Source organism: Dysidea avara, chromosome 10 (genome assembly GCF_963678975.1).
Source record: "Dysidea avara chromosome 10, odDysAvar1.4, whole genome shotgun sequence".
Classification (NCBI taxonomy): domain Eukaryota; kingdom Metazoa; phylum Porifera; class Demospongiae; order Dictyoceratida; family Dysideidae; genus Dysidea; species Dysidea avara.
Window position 1 is genome coordinate 29,683,927 of NC_089281.1, and position 22,937 is coordinate 29,706,863.

The 22,937-nt window shown below is 37.6% G+C and overlaps 1 protein-coding gene and 2 long non-coding RNA genes across 5 annotated transcripts; 1 reads left to right on the forward strand and 2 right to left on the reverse strand.

Moving 5' to 3' along the window:
* Positions 1–916: 916 nt before the first annotated feature.
* On the reverse strand, positions 917–9,055 carry LOC136269357 (pleckstrin homology domain-containing family A member 1-like). Its single transcript, XM_066064905.1, has 5 exons — positions 8,896–9,055; positions 2,342–2,585; positions 2,092–2,128; positions 1,662–1,967; positions 917–1,178 (listed from the first exon to the last, which is right to left on the reverse strand). The coding sequence occupies exons 1-5, from the start codon at positions 8,951–8,953 to the stop codon at positions 1,071–1,073; spliced, it is 753 nt and encodes a 250-aa protein (XP_065920977.1). The 5' UTR covers positions 8,954–9,055; the 3' UTR covers positions 917–1,070.
* Positions 9,056–10,794: 1,739 nt separating this feature from the next.
* Positions 10,795–13,251, reverse strand: LOC136268862 (uncharacterized). Of its 2 annotated transcripts, XR_010707138.1 has the most exons (7): positions 12,264–13,251; positions 11,713–12,216; positions 11,533–11,660; positions 11,375–11,482; positions 11,279–11,324; positions 11,086–11,225; positions 10,795–11,031 (listed from the first exon to the last, which is right to left on the reverse strand). It is a non-coding gene; the product is annotated as an uncharacterized lncRNA (long non-coding RNA). The 2 variants fall into 2 exon arrangements; XR_010707137.1 differs by having other exon boundaries at positions 11,713–13,191.
* On the forward strand, positions 11,982–21,066 carry LOC136268863 (uncharacterized). Of its 2 annotated transcripts, XR_010707140.1 has the most exons (4): positions 11,982–12,077; positions 12,129–12,322; positions 18,661–18,705; positions 18,754–21,066. It is a non-coding gene; the product is annotated as an uncharacterized lncRNA (long non-coding RNA). The 2 variants fall into 2 exon arrangements; XR_010707139.1 differs by lacking the exons at positions 11,982–12,077; positions 12,129–12,322 and adding an exon at positions 17,214–18,029.
* The last annotated feature ends 1,871 nt before the right edge of the window (positions 21,067–22,937 follow it).

Genomic DNA, 22,937 nt, shown 5'->3' on the forward strand with positions numbered 1-22,937 from the left:
CTGTAATTATTTTAGTAATGTTGCAAAAAAGTAAACAAACAATTGTAAGGAAAATCTGTATAAAAAGTTAGGAATTTTACACTTGAGTAGGGATAGTTTCTCATAAACTCATAAAGCAAAAGTTTGGCTACACATGTCTCCAGGATGGCCGGAGCAATTTTAATCAACTTCAGTGTGTAGCCTGCCCTATAGCTACCTGGCAAGCAGCTCCATAGAAGGGACCATGGAACTCATGCATGAGGGAAATTGCATTTCTCTCTTCTTGTTAACATACACATGGTGTGGCATGCCAGCATACTTGGCCATGCAGTAGCCAGAATTTTTCAAGGAAGGATTCCAAAAGCAACACATAAGTTAGGTGTCTGGGGCCCCCTAGGACACACAGTTAGTGGGACTACACATAAAAAATATTGCCTGTTCATAGTGAAAAGATTGCCACAATCGAAGCCTGTTTCAGTCATGTATTATGATCAACTAATTAAATCCCTGTAATATATTCAAATCTCTATTCCAACTGTCAAGTGTTATAACTCCAACACCATTCACCTAAATAAAACTTTAGTAGTCCACTCCTTTGATGCTATTCAAAGAATGTAAAAAATGGCAGTTTTTGCTCAACCAGCTGCAGTCACACAAAGATTACAAACAAATTCCACATTGATATAATACCATATAGCAGGACATTAGAATAACCTACCTCATCATGTATAGTTAACGTACCCTTGTTGAATGACTTTAAAAATTTACTTGGCTGTAGATGGTCTACTATTATGTATGATTTTACTAATAAGTTAATTCTTGTTGTATAATCTGTACAGATTTATATTGTAATTATTAATAGGTAATGATTTTTGTAAAGATCAGGCTTTACAGGCTCATTGAGCCTCCTTACCTGTACATCTAATACTAATACGAATACTAGTTAACACCTTCATGAAAGAATCAGTCACAGAGAGGGTATATAAGTACATATGGCCATTAAATTAACTGCTATACACACAGTAGGCTTGAGCTTAACTGTAAAAAAATGTAAGCCCTATGTTAGAAGCATCACACAGTCAATGTTCAAGTCACAATGAAATCTTCTTAGTATGTTCTCCTCCACCTTCTACTACACTGCCACCAGCAAGGGCTAGTCGCTGCTTCAGTGAGAGATCTTCATCTGCTTCTAGTTGGTCCTGTGGGCAAACGTTTATTGTTCTTACATGCACATTCCTTTAAAGCAAAACATAAAAATAAGATGTCATTTCAGCCTTATACTGCACCTGAAATTGCCAATGCAAGCATTAAAATTATAACAGCCTGTATTAATGCTAGAGGGTATCCTAATACCCACTGTACTTTATATACTAAAAGATACAACTTAGTGGTACCTATTTAATAAGACCACCTCTTATAGTGGCCACCTCAAATAGTCCTATAAGTGGCATTAATTTTAACAACGTTTCACTACCTTAACCAGCTTAACTTCCAAACTGGCAAGTTAAGTTGGTTAAGATAGTGAACGGTAGGTAGGTACGTAGGTAGGTAGTGAAATAAGTATGTTAAGGTAGTGAAATACATTAATAAGGTAGTGAAATGAGTCTACAATATATACTACGTATAATTATGTCAAGCACAATATTATTGGTTGCAACATGTTTATCACACATTTCACTTACTTTGGCAACATTAGCTGCCACATTTAAAGCAGGATTGCCCACAGTATCAGCCACAACAGAGATCATGTCATCTCCAGCCATCTTCATCCTATCCTTCATCGACACATTAGGATCAGCATCTATCTGATTCTCTGCTACATCAGCTGCTGTAGATATAGCACCATCAAGATACTTGTCCCCAGTGCTTGGAATATGCCCTTTCCCATGTTTTACTGCAGTTTTAGTTGTACTCCGAAAAGCTTTTGAGACTACACTCTCTTGCTTTCCTTCGATATCATTTTCCCAATCTTCAGTTGGATTACCAACCTACAAGAAGATGGCCAGCAATAATACAATTTGGCCATAAAAGCAATTAAAATAATACTAAACAGAAGTAACAGATCTAGAACTTCCTAGTTGTGAACCTCTGTTCCAGTTGGTATAAACTAACCTTTACAATACATTGCTGAATTAATTCCATCCATTCCCTAAAAAAAAAATCTGACATGACTTAATTTATAATACACTATAGTGCAGCACATTCTATAAGTGTACTATATAGTACCCTTCAAGAAAACTATACTAGAGATAAAATGGTGGAACAATATACATGCTTGGCAATAGACCAGTTAGCAATTACAATACAGTGAATTCCATGGTCATAAATTTCTGAGCAATGCAAGTGTCATACACCGACTCACTTTATATCCTTGTCATCGGAGCCATAGAAGTACCATGTTCTCTTAGGCAATGCCACTCCAAAACAAAATTTAGCATCTCCAGGCCACTTTTTTGTTGCGCACTGTTCCTTTTCTCTCACTCCACGTCCCTCTGTCAAGTCTATTATCTTCTTAGGCTTGCTATTATCCTTTTTGACAGAGTAACTAAGTGAGTTCTCTCTTAGAATAAAGTATCTCTTCTTCCAGGTTACATGATATACACCTCCTGTTAACACAATTACACCATATGAATGTGTTGCTCATTATTTTAGCTAGCTAGTAGCAATGCAGTAGTAGCAATGCAGTAGACTTTTACAGTAGATGATCAAGAATTGTGTATTTGGCCAGGTATTAAAAGTTGATTCACAGCTTATTGTCAGAGTTTTCACAAAAGCATGAGTGCAGGTGGTCATTTTCCATTATAGAAATTGAAATATGCTATACTTTAGAAATCATTGCTGAGCTACATACAGTGGCAGATCCAAGAGGGGCACAAGGGGCACGTCCCCCCCCCCCCCCCCCCCCCCCAAAAAAAAAAAAGTCTAGCAAACTTTAAACAAGAGCGAGATACTCTAATAGAGCAGACAGTCAAATACTCTAATAGAACAGTCACCACGTGTAACACTAAGAATCTTTCACAGTTGTTGAGTATATAAATATATGCCGGGAAATTGGTACCTGCAGCACTATCTCATGGGCACATTTAGCCTGCTAGGAATTTTTCAGATTAAGTATATAATATGGTCCTTTGTATTGGTCATAACTGAACCACTTATGACTGTCACTGATCCCTACAACTATTGGTCAATGCATGCAGTACACTTAATAAAATAATGTATTATTTAGATAATTGTGCATAAAACTGCTCTATATCAAAAAAATCCAGTCCTAAACATATAAAGTACCTTCTTTATAGCACAGCCCCCCCTTGCCAAACCCTGGATCATGCATTCCCTGGCATATCAACTAGATTTACCTGCTAAGCTTAATGATCCATATACAAAAATTGCCACTGCCAATTTTATGCAAATGTATAAGTATAATGGAGCAACTGCTATTTGACTGCATATGATAATACCTCTTGAAAAAGAGAAAGACTAGTTGGTAGCAATATATAAAGTCCCCATGCACAAAGAAGCTGATCTTAATGCTATGGATAAGGTTAACAAGAGTAATAAAGAAGATAGTGACTGACTATCCTGTTAACAGTAACTAGTTCAGTAACATCAGCTCGTATAGTTTTCAGGTGGAATATAATAAGAACAAGACAAGTAACTATGTAGTAGTTGAGTTTTTGTGCCAAAATTTATTTGCTTTGTGCTGCAGTAATTGCTTATAGTATGGCTGGATCCTCAAAAACATTTAAAAGCTCATGGATGCAACAACACATGATCTTGAAATTTGGCTCATTTGCAGCACTGCTTGACCCACTAAAAATCTTTTCGTTCAAATGTCTAACACAATATTTACAGCCAATTAAAATTTTCACCATACATTTCCTATGGGGAGCCATAAAAGTACAGTGTCTATCACAGTCCTTTCCCGATCCTGTAAAGGAGCCAAATTGTACATGTCTGTTGTTGATATCTTTGCCGTCACCACTACCGTAATTCGCTTTATTTTCGTGCAAAAAATTTTCGTGTAAAAATATTTTCGTATAATTTACGTTAATGATTGCTCTATTAGAGTAGTTCGATCTTGTATAAAAATTTTCGTGTAAGAAATTTTCGTACAAATTTTGCATACGAAAATTATTTTACAACGAAAAAAAGCAATTACGGTAATCATCTGGTTGGCTGAACTCTCTTGAGAAAAAAATCCACTTTTAATTTTTAGCTGTTTTTCAGGATCCAGCTCAACTTGTAGCTAGCAATCATTTCTTACAACTGTTAGACACTGTGTTCTCTTGTTCTTGTTGTGTTCCACTTAAGAAGTTAACAGGATTCTTTGCAAATCCCTGAAAAAGGTCAATGTACAGATTGAGTTTTAAAGGACAATGATTTTTTTGCGGATCCTTCTGTTTAGCAATTGTGACACTCTAATAGAACAGTCAAGAAAGTTTTTCATAGCTATTCCACAAAAGAGCAACTTTCATTGAATTAAGTCTATTGAGCTTGTGAATTTTATGGACTAGGTTTGATATCTAGTCTAGCTAATTAAGTTGTCAACACTGAAAGCTGATTACTCCCTTGAAACCATAAACACTTTATATACTAAAGAGGATTATGGGTTTTGAAACTTAACCTGCAGCTTCTGGATAAGAAGTCATGTATACAACAGCATGCTTGTCAGGCTGGGATGGCTCCATGAGGTGGTCCTATGACTGTTAGTATAGTGCAAAGTGATTAGGCACCTACTACACTGTGACATCATTTGTTATCACTCTATGAAGTGCAAAATAATAGTCTCATAGTGTTGATTTGAGTGGGTCAGCTGCATATAAAGACCAACATGTAATGGTTGTAACGCTGTAGGGAGTGCATTGCCTGATATGTGCGCACGATGCCCAAGGGCGCGCAGCACCCGAGGGCGAGTGCGTACATATCAGGTAATGCACGACTTACAGTGTTGCAACTAATATGTTACACTTCAAAGTAGCTTTTTAAAGTAGTTCTAACCCTTTCAAGTTACTTTTACAGTAGCTTTAAGCTGCTAAATTCACTTTTAAGTTAAATGCCTTTGATGTGGTTGAGGGTGCCTTTAATGTGGTCTGGTATTTGTCCAGGATCCTCTGTGGTGGTTGAATATATCATTATTGTTACTATATCAAAGCTTCATATTAGCTCTTACTATAACACTAGTACTTACTATGTAAGGTTTTCAAAATGTACTAGTGAATTTAAAAATTGTTAATTTAGAAATGTAAGTAGGGATCAAGCGATAAAAACTACTGAAACAAGTGATTTGAATGATGGCAACTATTACAACATAGCTTTGTGGGGAAATCCTTACATTGGCATCTCACCACGTCACCATATATGTTCAATGCCAAAGTAGGGATTTCCCCACAAAGCTATGTTGTAATAGTTGCCATCATTCAAATCACTTGTTTCAGTAGTTTTTATCGCTTGATCCCTACTTCCATTTCTAATTAACAATTTTTAAATTCACTAGTTTGTTAACTTTTTTTGGTATAGGTATATAGCTATTATTGATCTTTGGCACTGACTGCTCTATTAGAGTATCTCGATCTTGCTGCTTGCTTTATGCAAGCTGCTCAATTACTAAATTGAAAGGCATGCAGGGTTTCTATCTCCTGTTTTCTACAATTAGTTACAGCTGGACCATTAATAATGGGCGTGGTCCACTGATCGTTAAGTACGAGCGCGCGCTCTGATTGATAAGGGCGTGGCCGTGTGTTCTTACTTCACTAGGCTGTTTGATCGCTTTGCAAGTGTTGCTATACAGGCATCTACTTGCCCTTACAGTACGGAATCCGTTATTAGTTTTGTGGCGTCCGAATACGGCTGCTCTAAGGAAAGTGTCGATACGAATTATTAACGCCTCCGTGACTGGAAAAGAAGAAGACGATCCGTAATTGAAGATAAAAGGAAAGGCAAAGCGCAGAAGGCAGACACTCGTCGGAACCCGAAAAGGCACATCCCAGCAGCGAGTTAAATATTGTGGCAAAGAATCGTGATCCTTCGCTGCTTCGTTTGGCCTGTAGCCTTGCGAATGTGGTCAGGCTGGCAGGCTGGCAGGCAGGCAGGCAGGCAGGCAGACGGAAATTTCTGTTTTAGCGATTTTTTAGAAATAAAATTCCAGCACTTTTCTAGTCGTTTCCTGATATATAACGCTAGAAATAAAGTTAGAAACTTGAAGACTCTTTAGTAAAAGGTTTATTTGCTGTGTGAGATATTTCTAGGATGATTTTTGAGGGATTGAAATTTGAGGCGCGCGCCAAATCCACCCGGATCCCTACTTAAACAGTACTATCGTACTGTTTGATAAGAAACCTTATCACCACGAGACAGTTTTGATTGTGGGATTCGGTTGGTCTCAATTGAGAGCCACAGGAGGCTCAATTGTATAGGCCACAGGAGATCACTGAAGCCCACAATGTAAAGTGGATGTTGGTCATAAAGGTTTCATATACATTTTACTACAGTATTCAATAGTAAGAAGCATTATAGCTGTACAGTTTGTGGAATGCAGTGAGTTGTCAGCACACTTTGCAGTGTGACATCTAGATGTTGCACTGCTAAGTGTGCCACATCACATTTGTAGCATAAAGAATTCCTTTGATCTGAGGTGTCAAAGTGTTACATATTCACCATGTAGCCACTTGCCACATTCATCACACCTAATCATGAATTGATCCCAGCCTGGCCTTCTACATAGGCACCAAAGTTTACTCCTGCCTTTCATGTCTCTGCTGGAGTCAGGTGGCTTCCACCTTCTCAAAGATGAGTGCCCCACCAGACGTCTTGACATGCAACAAGTGGCAGCAAACAAAGTGTGAAACAATCAACAAATATATACTTGTGAAATATGCTGTCCAGTGTCAAGCACAATGCAAGAACACAAGAACTTTCACCACCTTGCAGTGATTTAGTTGTGCCTGACTTTTCTATTAGAAGACTCCACTTGACTGCTACATTAGAGTATCTATCTTACAAGTCTGAAAGTTGTGGGACTTTATCCACCATCACCCCACATAATTACATTGTATACTCCCTTATATTTAAAGCTGTAACTCCCCTTTCCCTGTTATTATGGAAACATACTTAACACATAATAGCCATATTACATAATGAAATAGCTCACATAATTCTGGAGCAATCCTGCTGAGGGTGACAAGAAACTGTGAATTTTACCTTTGTCTCACTCTCATGGGCTTTTACTGCATAAAACTTCATAGAGGCATAGCTAAATATAATGAAAATTTTGTGAATATTTCAAAAGCCATGACGTGGAAATAGCTATAAAGCCAGATAAATGAAATACAGGCAGAAATCTGTACGTATAGGAATCAACTTGGCTTCATCTTATAGCTGCACACATACTAGTGCTGTATAGCATATACATTTAAACTCGCTTGTCAGCTAGGTTCTGTACATTAGCTACATATTTAACAATTTTACTGATACAAGATCTGAACTCTTAATTAGCTAGTTCTTTCTTTTATTCGAGCTCAAAAGTTCTCATCCAAAAGGTGAAAATTGAACTGATCAAGACAAAATGCTGCCGATCAAAATTCCCAGTCATAAATGTATCAACTGGCAGCTTGAATGCAAACATGTGCTACCTCTTATCACTTCCATATAGCCAAGGGCGGGTCCAGGAATTTAGGCAACAGGTTTCCAAATTTTCTGCTGTGCCGGTTGCATGCTGGTAGCATGCTTACCCAGATTAAACCTGGTAGCAAAACAGCTGAGCAGTGAAGTTTGAAGGACATCGAGGGATATGGGGGCATGCCCCCAGGAAAAAGAGAGTTTCATTCATTCTTTTAAATCTAGCTATTTTACTGTGTTGGTATAGCAATGGCATGCAGGTAAAACAGGTAACTTTAAGGATACTAAAAGTAGTTTGACTGCTCTATTGGAAAATTTCAACCTGAATTAACCTTGGTGCTTCTGCCTCGACCTTTGCAAATCAATTTTACAATGATTTTAAAACCTCACAAGTGAGTATATAATGCAATATGGGTACAAACAGTTAATGAAAATTAAAATCACTAAGTAGCTATACGTCTGCAACAAAACAAATGTCATTTAAGTGGCACTGACAATAGTTTCACTTGGTATAGCTAGCAATTTGTTCTATGATGAAATGCTAACTGGATAAAAATAAACTTGTATATGCATCAATCCATGTAAAAGGAATAGTAAATTTGAAATCATGGCCTCCTGGTAATTCCATGATTGTATAAACTAATATAGCTAGTTTGGAGTCTACTACGACTGTAGACAATCTTATAGCTACATCATTCAGTTGTACAGTCTAGAGTGTCCAATCATCTCAGTAACACCATACATTTTAGAGGCGCTTCTAAAATCTATGGTAACACTACTGAATCATTTTTAATAGCTAGGCTTGACCAGTTTTTGGAAACCGGGAAAATACTTAAGTAGCTATGATCCGCCCCTCAGTAGCATGAACCGGAATTTTATCGTCAAATTTTTGCTTTGCAGGGCTCGGATCGCTTGATTTCATCATTCAGTTCATCGTCAAAGTCTCGCCGCACGTTGATAAAAACACATGCAGATGATAAAAGGTCATCCGCCCTGAAGGTGTTTCAGGTCTTGATCGTTTAACTGTAGAAAAGCCCCCACTCCATCGCTTTATTGAACTGAGTTTTTAGTGTTGGACAGACAGTACATGCAGAGTGACTAGGCTATACTCCGCCAATATCCCTTCCACATTCAGTTGCATGCAGGTAGCTAAAAACACATAGTTACGTAGGTCTAACTTATAGTACCGTGATACTATGCCATGTGCAGTAGTCTAATAACTGACTGTTAATCTATTGAAAACAACTAACTAAACATTCTGCTGTAGCTACTGAGCTAGACGATATAGTTATAGCTAGCTACCTTGCTTAGAAAGAAATCCTTCTTTAATAATATCTGCGGGTGGTAAAGATTCTGCCATTCTTCTACTAAGATTATAGCATCACTCTATCTTGCACTCAAGTGAACAACTATGATGAAAACAGGGTTGATGCAATTATATGCAATTCGTTTTCAACCATGCATGCACCTATTGCGCACACTGTTAAAAAGAACGTGTGCCCACCACACAAAATCTTGCGTGAAACACTTGCAACTTATTTCACACATTTCCTTGTGTGTTTACCACACAAAATTTGTGTGGTGGGACCACACATTTTTGTGTACATGACTTCGTACTTCGTACACAGCTTCTAATAGTTCTTGCGCGACAACAAAAACAAGCGAAATCACGTGTATAGGATTTCGACCAATCAAATCGATTTATTTTTTAACTTCAAACTATAATCACCACACGTGACTTCCGCTTTAAATTTGTCGACGCGCAAGAACTATTAGAACCTGTGTACATACCTCCTCGTACATGACTTTTGTGTGTCTAGCACATGACAGCCATGTGATGCATGCATGATTTAGGTGTTTCCCCCACACTAGCTTTGTGTTATCATAGATAATGAATGTCACATGGATTGGAAACGCCTGTATTATTTACATAGTGACGTCATGGGCTATCCTCGTTTCGCTGCGCGTAAACTTTATGGCCTCGACAGGTGGAAGATTTCGCTGTACTTGTGACCAGCAAATTAGTGTTTGTTGTTTACAGCTGGGTTAGTTACCACTTACACTAATTGGAGGCTGGACTGGGTAGGGACGCTGGACTGGGTAGGGACGCTGGAGAGCAGTAAACAACAGCGTAAGAAAATTCAGGTTCAAAGGTGAAATATGGTGTTTCAAAACGGTTGTGCAAATTTCCTGAAGAAACAGAAAGTGTAGCATTGTTTCTTTGCTACTTTGTACATCAATGAAGTCTTTTTCTAAACAACAACAACAACAACATAACTCTGTGCATAAAATAAAGGACGCATATTTACAAGCACATGAAACAAATATAAAGTTAGTCAGGTGAAGCATTGTTTCTTTGCTGCTGTTTACACCACTTGTAGCAGGTAGAGTGTAATAGGCTAGCTAGATATTCACTGCTTCGCTGTATATTTCCACTGCTTCGATAAAACTTCAGAAAACAGGCACTACTTTGTGTTTTTGTTTAGCTCAAGCTGAGCAGTACTGTAGCTTAAAATTTATTTCAATGTATCACACATTTCTTTGGTTGTGTAAATGTGGTGATGAGAAGTTGGCTAATAGTACTGCTGTTGAATTATTAGCTGGTGCGTACCTGCTATTGTCACTGTCACAAACAATATTTCTCCCAGTACCCACAGACACGCTGTGTTCTTGTTCAGTACACAACGCAACACAATAAACAATGTAAAAGGAATGTCCACGCCTTCGAACCGGCCTTCAAACAAGCAAGAGAAAGCCAAACAGCCACTCAACAAATCCCAAAGTATTGGCGCACCGTAACTAGAATAGGAAAATAATTTAACGGGCGTTTTTCCAATCCATTAGGAACGCATACATTATCTATGGTGTTATTTACCATAATTATTATTATTATTATTGATTGTTGTGCAGACCTCAAGAGTATGGTGCACAAAAAAGGGTACAATTGCTACTGTCAATTACAAAAGAAAAACTTATATAATTATACAATATTTACTATACACATTGATAAATTATTAAACAGTTACTAGTCCAGCTAGGCTGTGCTTGAATTGGTCAATCTCTGTTAAATCAATCACGTGTTGGGGTAAGGAATTCCAAATATTGATTGCAGAGGGGAAAAAAGAAAATTTATAACAGTCAATTCTAGTCATTGGGGTTAAAAATCTCTTATCATGGCCTCTGGTGTGATGTAGGTTAGGATTAGGAAAAAGGAAATCAGCATATAATACCTTAAGCAATAAAAAACACACAATAAAAGGTACAACTTGTGATGAATGTATTTGGTCTGTTTTGTAGGCACCAGAATCAGGTGGGAAGGAATAACATGGGCAGCTAGTCACAGACACCCCTCTACCATCTTGAGTGAGGAAGTATGTGGTACCAACCGCCATCTAGAGAAGCTCCTTCTGTCAGCACCAAGCTTGACTTTATTTTACACTGCATAAAAAATGTAACAATAATGAACATATCTTGTGTACACAATGTTCGTACCTCAAACACCACAAGTATCACTTCATCTTTGGGCATGACATCACTCACACACACCAGGTCTTACTCTGTTAAATGTAATAAAGTCACAATGGACACAAAAATAACTCCGAGTAGAGTGGTTCATCTCGAATTATTCAAACCTGCATTAATATCAATTTGGTAATACTTTGTATAGGAAATAGCACTAGCATACCTGTTTCTGTATAACTGTACAGTTGAATTTGGTCATTCTTTTCTTCCTGCATCAATGAAGTTACATGACTACAACAACAGTAGGTTGGTGACTCACCAATGGAGACAAACCCATTGTCAATGTAATTTGGTTACGTCAGTTGAATATCAGTGATGGGGAGTATGGTGGTAAACTCTTCAGGAATGCATGGAACATTGCCACCTCCTAAAAAAAACACGTGAGTAGCTACAATTTAAATTTTAATGGAAACCAACTTTATAACAGTTTGAGTACTAGCTATACAAGAAGAACTGTCGTTTGCTTCTTCCAAGCTGCAGCCTGCATGAAGTATGCACTACTGCCGGATCCGAGGCACTATCCAGAACACAGCAATTCCACAATTCTAAAAAAAAAACAGCTACACGTGACGACTGAGTACCAAGTACAAAACTTACACGCTGGAAATGTGTGGTTTACAGAAACAGTCATTCTTGGCAACAAATTAATGAACATAGGTTTCCACGTCAGCTGCAGAGGCTGGGCCAGTTCCGACGCCGCAGTACGGTTACTTCAGTACGGCATAGCACTTCCAGTCGTTAACAACAGCTGAGGTCCAACTAAGGCAACTATTCATTAGTGAAGAAATACAACATAAATTCAGCATAGGCTAGCTGTCGGAGCCCATCAAGTAACCAAGGAAACTAAAGCTCCCGGTAATTTTACACAAAAAAGTGCGGCTAGCGTTTAAAAAAATATTAGATATCGGTACCACTCCAAAATCAGCCTTGCAATATGTTGTTGTGATTAATGATTTCGAAAGGTGAGTAATTACATCAGCATCAAATCTGTTTGTTATACTCTCAATTTTCAGTACGGTGGGTGTCCGAGAACAGGACTCGAGATATGCGATCGACACTGATTACGAACAGGCTCTGCCTTCTGTGTACACCCTCCAGTGCCTAACTGGTAAAGTAGATAATAACAATAACAACAGTCTGTCAGTCACCTGAGATGCGAGCTGAGACATCGATTTTTTTGTTCGGTTCGAGGAAAGCTGCATAATAGGTTCGTCTAATAAGTGGTGTTTACTTGTAAGCGGTAGTTGGCTTACATGTTGTGACAAGAGCACGTCCGGAATTGAACACACGTGATACGTACCTGCCTTGATGCAGCCAGCTAATTTCGGTCACATATAGTGGACTATTTCTTGAGAATGGCTTGGTAGGTAGCAGCAAAAAATTAAACCTTGGCTGATTGCAGTAGCTAGTTGCTTCTTCCTATAACCATAGATTATATATTCCCTACCTATAACAAGAGTTCGTAATAAACTAGTGTTTTTAAGACATGTTATTTTCAGTAAAAATGCAGTAGAGATCCAAGCTATAAAAAGTACTGAAACAAGAGATGAGTGATGGTATTACAGCGTAGCTCTATGATAAAATCCTTACATTGGCTTTCTCACCAAGCTACAGTGTATAGCTACTGCAATACCATCATTCATCAACACGTGTGACTGTTCTATTAGGGTGTGTGCTGTATTAGAGTGTTTCGTGTCAGTTTCTAACCTACCAAGGGGTGTGGTCATTATAGTACAGCCAGACCAATAAGTGGTATGGCATCCATGTTTGAGTAAATAGATTGTTAAGATGTATAGTGTATGCTCTCGACCATTATGAGTCAACCTACTGTGAAGTTACAGGTATCCAGGTGTCCAGTACCTCTACAGTAGTGCAAGCACTTTAAATAATGTTGTGGTGTCTAAATATGCTGCTCAAGGAAAGTGTTGATACAGAAAATTAATGCCTCGGGTCAATGTGATTTCATTGCATGAAGAAGATGAAGAATAGCCTGATTGAAGATAAAAGGAAGACAGGCTGCATGCTCATCAGAATCCCAAAAGGCACATCCTAGCTGGTGAGTTTAGCTTTGTTGTTGTGGCATAAAAGGTGGCCATGCGCTGCTTCGTTTGGCCTCTAGCCTTGTGACTGCAGGCTGTGAGACTAAAATTTAAGTATTGGTGATTTTTTTTATAAAATAATTATATCCGTCCACCCATAAGTGTTTTGTTGCTTGTAATGCTGTATTTGATGTCAGATGGACTAAACTTTACTACTGTGTTACACAAATAATACGCATGATTGAGCTTGTTTTGTTAACTACCGACTGTAGTCACTAGTAGGGAGGCAGTAGGGCATCAATGATATTGAAGTTATGAACACACGGATTTTAATGGAGAAGTAATAGAGGTGGAGTCTTATATGGTGAATACGGGGGATTTAAATCCGGGAGAGCACAGATTGTTAGAAGTAGATAATAAATTAATTGTTCCTATGGGGACTTTTCTTAGAGTTTTGGTAACTGGAGCCGATGTATTACATTCTTTTGCAGCAGGTCGCTGAGGCCCATATGTAAGATAATTTGTTTTTGTTTATTATGTTCTGTTTTATCTTATGTCATTAATTTGTAAAAAAAAAAAAGTAGGGCTGGGACGAATATTGAAATTTACCTTCGAATACTTGCTAATAAAATGTTCGAACATTCGAAGCTTCGGTGTTAGCTTTCAAGTTACAGGTTTTCTTGTATTTATGCACATCCTTCTTAGGTTTTATCTTTCTAAACCTATTTAATAAGTTTGTAAGCATTTATAACAGACTGGCACACAGTGTAGATCAACATACTAGTCAATAAATACTGTAAAAATACCATATTTGGCATTTAGGAACGAGAAATTTTTTGCTGTTTTGAGGCTTTTGAGGTTAACAGATTATATTTTAAAAATTTAGACCTATATTATGGGGTTGTTTGTAAATCTGCAAAAAAACTCATTATACTCTAATGACATATACCCACAGCCAGAGAAAACATAAATGCATACAAATTATTGATTTTACATTAGTTATTACAATTACATTAAGTACCTGTACTTGGTTACCATTACAGTTATAATTAACTATACTACTACTGACAAATTAAGTGGGAAGAAACAATCACTTTTTATTGTTGATTACAAAATCATCATTAACATCAACCCTCACCTTGTGAGCTACTTCCTGTATGTTGTCAAATATCATGACGTTTAATTATTTAATATCATCACATACTTTTGGAGTACCACACCCACTGAAAGTCCAAGGACATCAATTAACAGCAACTCAGAGAATTGCCGTATAGCTAGCTACATATCTACCACTTCCTATGCCGGCCATGTCATCACTGCTCTAGGGAACCAATCCCCAGGCTGCACCAACTAATTTTTATAGGCTTTTTTAAAAAGAATAAAACACAAGAATACATAAATATAATAGACGTAAAACAAAGTCTATAAATGGCCACTTACGAGGCCCATGCATCTCTGGGGGAGCATATAGATATGGAGCAACTTCCCCAGATACACATACCATGATCACTGACCTCAACAATGAAGTGCAGCAAAACCATGCACTTTAAAGTACTAGTGTAGGATGAAGCATTGTGGCGTTTTGAGAAAAGAACATCAGTTAGGTCATGAAGTTCATATATAGCTGCTAGCTAGCTACTGGCATGAGTGGCAGTGAGTCAGTGATTCAATGAGTTCCAGTCTAAAGCTAGTGGGGACTACTTACAGCAGACTATGGGGCATAAGTTGTCAAGTTGCAGTAGCCCGGGGGGATCGATTTTGGGGGGACAGGTTGTAGTATGACAGATCATGTGCACACAACACGCCTTCAGTTCGAATTTGAACTTTTGAAGTGTTTGTTGTAGAGTCACCTTTGCAAGTATAGGTGAAAGTCATAGACAGTACACGCGTAAGTAGCCCATTGGTGCATAGTATACTATCTGTACTACCGATTGGTGACACTAGTAAACGATCTGTAGATCACGTGACAGTAGATCACGTGACAAAAGATCACGTGACAAAAGATCACGTGACAATCGCCCCATTTACACGTGATGTGGACATGAGTCGAAGTGATCATTAAGGACTAAATCAGTTTAAAACACCTGATAAGGGTATTGTTATCTCCATTTATATATAGTATACGGTATCCGCATACTACAGCTACCAGTACTCCACTACTGAAGGATCTTCGTAAACCACATTACTCCAAAATTAATTATGCTGCTTGTTGGAGAGTGATAGGAACACTACTGGGTCTACCCAGTGGAACACTTGACATCTTAAAATATGATAATCGTGATAAATCCAGGCCTTGTTGTGATGCCATGTTGGAGGAGTGGCCGGCTTGGAGTGGACCTCTCTGCTAGTTGGGGGAAGTTGTTTAAAGTGATTGAGTCACCTGCAGTGTCCAATGATCAAGCTCATGATAAAAGTGATTAGCTATATTTGTGTGTGCGTGTGCGCGCGCGCGTGTGTGTGTGTATAAGATGTCTAGGTGAGTAATTGTATTACACTTTGCATAAGCGTCACACAAGCCTGAAGAAGGAACATGTACTCATAACAAATAATGTTTTTAACATATAATAAGAAAGTAGTAGAGCCTTAAATATAATGTACTGTTGGTACAAAGTTAATGCAATAGTATAGCAGTCCATTAGCCTTACTGCTAGCTACTGCCTCAGTATTAAATCAAATAATAGTTCATAACCGCGGCAATGCCATCAACAACTAATTGGACAAACATTGTTGAACGGTGTAACCAGACATAACACAACACTCACGTCCCACGTACATAATGTGACTCTGCTACATGATTGTAAGCACTTATGGTTTGCTTCACTGTTTGATATCATAACAAAAGTAATATAGCATATACTTAGTATTTGCTACAAGGTAGGGGTGAAATGAATATCAAATTTGTGACGAATAAACTATCTAATTCCACAATCAAAATCAGCTAGACTTGAGTTGTCTGGTTTTGCTGGCTGCTTTTCCCAAGCCCAGTGGCAATCTGTACGTGTGGTGTGGGGCCTTAATGGAGCTCTGGTCAGCCTGGGGATGACTGAATGTGGCTGTACAGCTCTGTGGTGTTGAATAAGTACCTCTGCTGTGACTTTCCTTTCATTTTAGCCAGTTTTGAGACCTCAATGGCCCAAAACTTGGCCTAATTCATCCTTTGGCCTTCCTTTTCAAGTTTAGAACACCATCTTTCCCGTCTTCCAGGGCCCCCATCTTCCACCCAATTTGCAGCTCGCCTGATACAGTCAACCTCGGTTTAAAAACTATCTAAAATGGTGGGAAACTTAGTTGTTGGCTACTTGCACAGTGGATGCTCTGGAAGGTAAGGAATTGGTGTAAAACGTCTGAAAATTTGATACACATAGCTTCAACCATTGGCGAGCTACAACACACTAAATACTTAAAACCGGCATTTCTCGATACTTTTAAGTAGGCGATAAGCCCAGTTTTCCCAGACTAGGTCACATTTTAAGAATCCAATATTTTTCTAATTAACAAATGAATTTAACAAATTATTCTTTTAAAATTTTCTGTACAACTATAGGTGCTCAAAAAGGGACAAAATCACTGATTGCTACTACATCCTATTATGAAAAGTCCTGTAAATGCATGTGGTTGTCTTTAAACAGTTTTAAAATGACTTTTCAGTTTTTGAAGCTTTTCAAGATTAAATGTGTAATTGTCTGATTGTTTTGAAGCTTTTCAAGATTAAATGTGTAATTGTCTGATTAACAAATATTAAATAAATAATGAATATTTCTTAACGAACAAATAACGAATATTCGTACTATTCTTTTCAGCCTTACTACGAGGGGATCTAAGCAGTGATGAAATGGAGCGCATCCCATTACAACCCAACTGGGTATGATATCTGAACATAAAATATAAGTTATAGTGGCTGTGTTCACCATGAAGCTCGCTACAAGTGCCGGATGAGTCACTTGTGCCCACATCACCATACAACCCACCTGGGTATATATGAAACCTGCATGGACACAATTAAGTTGTTGGTTTTATCATGTACCACGGTAGTGGTACATAATAGGGATCAGGCAGAAATTTTTCAAAACACTCTAATAGAACGCACGCCAAAAGCAGCCTTCCGGGCTTTAGATTTTATTTCTAAAACATTCTAGACCTTTCTTTTGTGTTTACAACACTAGCCAACAAGTATTAAAAGTAAGGGAAATGGTTTTAGGTGTTTTTTAAAATTTTGAAAATGGTTAGATTCTCCATCTTCTTTCTTTCTTCTTTCTTGTTTCGCGCGCCTACAGCTCGTAGGAAGTAGATATCAGCCCTAAAAACGTATGGCGTATTTAAAAAACATTCGTACCCAGGTCTGTGTGGTATTAAAATCTTCCCTCTCTAATGCGATTGCGAGATATAGAGCAAGAATCACTCTTCGAGACGCCATTCGATCGAGAAGCCATACAGATGATAATATAGAATTGTTTAAAATTCCATTGCTTTAGCTCACAGGACTAAAATGCATCAAGTTGTATCACACTAAACATTAAACATAACTATTGTTCACTGAAACTCGGGTTTTAGACTTCCTTCATTACGAGACAATGAAGGGGGTGTGGCCGCACCTCGTCACTTAAACTATTACTGTACGCCTTTCGTGTATACTTTCTATTATATTCTTCAGCTGTTTACCAGCTAAGAGTCGACATAACAAGGCTTGTAAGCTATTGGAACACACTGGTAAATTTCGAATTGAAAAGGGGTGTGTCCCTTCCGTACGCGATTGAAAAATAAAAAGCGGGATACTCCGTATACTCAGCACTTTAATTGGAGTCGACCACGTTTTGTCAAGCGTGTGTTTTACTCGTGTTGAGGAAGAGGAAGAGGACAATGATTAAACTTAATTATGTAATTGTTTATTAAACTTATTTATGTAATTGTTTATTGCCAGTTGATATTACAATGGGTTTCTTTATTAAACAATCATGTACTGTTGAATGTATATTTAAGAAGTAGTCCATGTGCATGGACATGAAAAAAATCATGAAACTAGTGGGGCAAAAAAATTATTAATTTTCAACAAGTAGAATAGGGATCAAAGATTTGATTTTGAAAAAAACTGCGTAAACAAGAAGTAATAGGGATGATAATCCACAAAATTCTATGCATCATCAGTTCAAAGCAAGTTATTTGAATAGTGTACACTCAATTTGCGATTCCTATTTCAACATTTTAACAAAATTTAACCACAAGTTGAAATAGGAATCGCAAATTGAGTGTACACTATTCAAATAACTTGCTTTGAACTGATGATGCATAGAATTTTGTGGATTATCATCCCTATTACTTCTTGTTTACGCAGTTTTTTTCAAAATCAAATCTTTGATCCCTATTCTACTTGTTGAAAATTAATAATTTTTTTGCCCCACTAGTTATCATATATATTCACAGGGTATCCACGCAGATTGACTTTTTTTATATGTATATGGAGTTGAATAGAACCAGCATCTAGCTATTGTGTTTTCTTCACCAACTATAGTGACCTCCAAACCTGATATGGACAAGTCAATGGTCACTGATCAAGGTAGAGCGGACACATTATTGTGTGCTCCATTTTATGTGTTGTTGATAGGAGTCTCCATATTGTCTGACAGGGTGAGACAGCTTAATATACAAACACGGTTTGCTGTTGATGAAGATGCTTGACCTCCTTATCAGCCACAAGATTTTATTCCACTTGTATTAATTCACCACGAAAGTCAAAACAATTTCAAACAGGAGCAGCATTTAGCAAGATCTATCCAATCAGGTAGACTTTTTAAGCATTGCCCACAGAACAGCCATCAGTCATTGAGAGAAACACTTAGCAACAGTAGGACAACTAAACAGCTAGTTGATATCTTAGCTCCACTACAAGATAGTGATGATACACAATTTATTTTAGTTGAAGGATTGCCTGGCATAGGAAAGTCATTACTTTTACAAGATATTGCTTACAATTGGGCTAAAGGAAATTGTTACAAAGATTCAAATTAGTTCTCCTTATCTAATTGCGTAACCCATGCAGCTGTGCAGCAGGTGTCACTTGTTGCTGATCTCTTCCAGTTGGTCTGTGAAGGAGACACAGATGCCACAGAAATTACCATGGCATGTAGATGCCTCTTTAAAAATATGTTGTTTTTCTTTTTGACGGCTTTGATGAATTTCCAAAACATCTACAGAAAGATAGTTTACTCACTAGCATACTGAAGCGTAAAGTGCTACCTCATTGTGGCTTGATAGTGTCATCTCGTCCACACGCTTCTGTGAGACTCCGACAGCAAGCAACTGTAAGGGTTGACATCTTGGGCTTTGCTGAAGAAGAACGAAAGCTGTACATTGAACAGTCCATGAAAGGAAAGCCACATGCTGTATCAGAGCTCACTGAATATCTTAAAGGTAATCTGACTATCAATAGCCTGTGTTTCATCCCCTTCAACATGGTGATCTTGATATATCTATATATGAACAGGGAATTCCCCTTCCTAACAATTCTACACAGCTCTACAATCACTTAATTTGTCTTACCATCTGTCGACATCTTGCCAAGTCTGGTCGATGTCTTGATAACACCATCACTAATCTAGCCCAACTCCCTGAACCTTATAATAGAATAATCCAGCAGCTGTCTAAGTTAGCCCTCGAGGGTATTAAAAACAACAAGTTGATCTTTACCTTAAAGCAGCTTGTCCTGATATCACTGCCATTCCTGGGGCAGTCAATGGCTTAGGTCTTCTGAAGGCTGTTCAGCACTTCAGTTGGGCTTGCTGGAAAAACAATGACATTTAACTTTGTGCACTTTTCTATTCAAGAGTACTTGGCTGCTTACAATGTCACTCAGCTTCCACCAGATGAAGAACTGCAAGTGCTTAAAACAAAGTTTTGGTCCCATCTTTATTCTAACATGTTTGCAATTTACATATCAATTACCAATGGACAACAATCTGCTTTTAAACATTTTCTCTCTGACGGAGATGACACTATCACCATTTCGGATATATTTTAAGGGATCAATTGAAATGTCTTCTCTTGTTTCACTCCTTTCATGAGGCCAGGGATGAAGTGATGTGCACTTCTATACAAAATGCACAAATCTTCAATGATAAAGCAACCACACTTAGTACTGCTAGCCTATCACCTTATGATATTGAGTGTATCACACTGTTTCTTTCCTGCTCACCTCACAAAGAGTGGAAGAATCTTAACTTGCAATGGTGCTACATCCAAGATCATGGTCTTTGCGTGCTGCATCGTAATCTGACATACAGTGATGTCACTATTAGAGTGTTGAACTTGTCATTTACTGGCCTTACTAGATCATCTGCATCCTCCATCAGTGACCTCATTATCCACTGTAGAGTGGGAATATTGTTGATTACTGGCAACCACACCATTGGAGAAGACCCTGCTCTCTACAACATGCTACCTCCTCTAGGCTAGTAAGACTGGAAATATTAGGTACCAATTTATCAACTTCTTCAGCCATTACCCTCTTCACTGCACTAGTAAAGGGTAATAAACTGCAGTGGCTCATCATTACCTACAATCCGATCACTGATGAAGGTTGTGATGTCATTGCTACTTCACTCAAGCACAACACACCTCTAGTAGGGCTTTACATGCATGATTAACAACAAGATTAGTGTGGAAGCTGCTCAGCATCTACTACAAGCCCTCCAGTACAATGATACATTACAAGAGCTAGAATTACCCCATTACACTGAAGATATTGAAAAGAGGATTAAATCACTACAAAAAGAAATTAAGAATAGAGAGGAGAATGTCAAATACAACTGCACATTAAATTTTGTTCACATTTGTAGCTTTTCTTAGATTTACTTTTATTGTGTATAAGACTGAACTTTTTATTGGCTGTTAGCTATATCAATTGTGAACTTATTAAACATTCAGGGGTCTTATATTTTAGTATTATAATTTTGGATTCCTTGATGAGTGATGAAACAGGTTAAACTGATTCTAATTGAATGATTCATTAAATTAATTTATAATAGAATCCGTCTGTTTCAATTGAAGCTGAAATTCTAATTGTGTTTAAGCCCACAGCCAACATGTTCCTCACTCAATGACAACTGTTGAGAGAGAGAGAGAGCTGCTTGTTGGATAGTTGGGGACATAACAGTTACACAACACATGCAACAATGCTATCACACACTAGTCACTATATCAACAATATCTCCTACAGCTCTGTGGAGTGCATGTGGACATGCATGCAATGGTCATTATCTGTTACTGTGGATGTTTTAATTGACTACATGTTGTTGGCAATTGATTCTGTGCACATAAAGCAGTCAAGTTAAAATATCACTATAATAATTATGTTCTTTGCTAATGTATATAATTGAGCATTCCCTGATTGATTGATTGCTTATTGCCTTATTATGTATCTCTAAACAGTCAAACAAGCCACTCTTCCCTGCCAGAGGGACATACAATAACATAAATTACAACAAACTTACATATGAGATACTACAAAGACAATAAACACAGCAAAAGGTGAGCAGTTAACTATATACAACACATAATTATTACAAACCAAACTAATTAAAATTTAATAAATCAGTCATTTTCCAAAAGATGCTGTAACATTCGCTTCTTAAACTGTTAAAGCCATAATAACTGTTTGGTTGCATAAAGATAAAAGATGGTAAATTGTTCCACCAGTAGGTCCCTTTTGAACAAAAAAATTCTGTGTAAATGAAAATCGAGCAAAATGAGGGGTAGTTCTGGTGCCATAGTGTGATTATCTGCCAAATTGAATTGGTGGACTCAATAATATAGTATTTTCCATGTCACTATGATAATGGCGGCATAACATAAGCAACAATGGTATATTGGATCAGTGATTGGACAGAAAGCCACCCAAGGCTCCTCCACAGAGTACTTACATGGTTAGTTCTGTCTTTTAAAATCAACAACTCCTTTCTACCACCTGTATAATTATGTCCATTATAGTGGAACTATAAAACATAATCACCCTTAGAAAATGACACATTTATTTAGCCTATCTTTCATATCAGTTTTCGCTGTCACTATCTGCATACTGTGGAGTATACAGGCTAATTGGAAGTATAATGATGGCAGGTGTTTCCAACAATGAATATAATTTGTTCTATAGTTGAATGACTCTTTTATTACAGAGTATTTTAAAGTAATTGTTGGTGGCTTATATTGGGATATATTAAAAACTTGGATGCCATCAAGGGTGAATTTAGGGAGTGTTTGCAATCATTTACTCTAGGAAGTTTGAAGAAGCTACAGGTGATGTATAACAAGAGCAAAATTCCAATGAAAGGGTCTCAAAGAGTAAAACACTCAAATTAAAGTTGAGTATCCTAATAGAACATTAAAATACTCTAATAGACCATTTTACAGGTTTTGATTAAAGTTGGCTAGTATGAGCATCGTGAGCACTGAACTTTAACTATCTCAGAACCCCTCAATAGGGACCCGCCGATTATGCTCATAATTTTACCTATTATGCTACGTTGCACTGCTCAAAAATTTACCTATTATGCTTAAATATATGCTCAATACTTACCCATGCATTATGCTCAAATTATGCCCAATTATTTATGCTTCAGTTCCCATGCTCTAGTAATAATTTCCAATTTATGGATAAATAGCTAATAAGTGGCTGAAGCACAAACTTAATTGTCAAAATGTATATCACAGAAAAGATCGATATATAATAGAACAGTCAGTTATATGATTGTTCTATTAGAGTTACTGACTGTTCTATTAGAGTATATCGATCTT

Excerpts from the sequence above, each read along its gene's own strand:
- LOC136269357 (XM_066064905.1), bottom strand. The coding sequence starts at position 8,953 with ATGGCAGAATCTTTACCACCCGCAGATATTATTAAAGAAGGATTTCTT. Across the intron at positions 2,129-2,341 it reads TCCGATGACAAGGATATAAA|GGAATGGATGGAATTAATTC; the intron begins GTGAGTCGGTGT and ends TTTTTTTTTTAG. Across the intron at positions 1,179-1,661 it reads TGGCAGCTAATGTTGCCAAA|GACCAACTAGAAGCAGATGA; the intron begins GTAAGTGAAATG and ends GTTTGCCCACAG.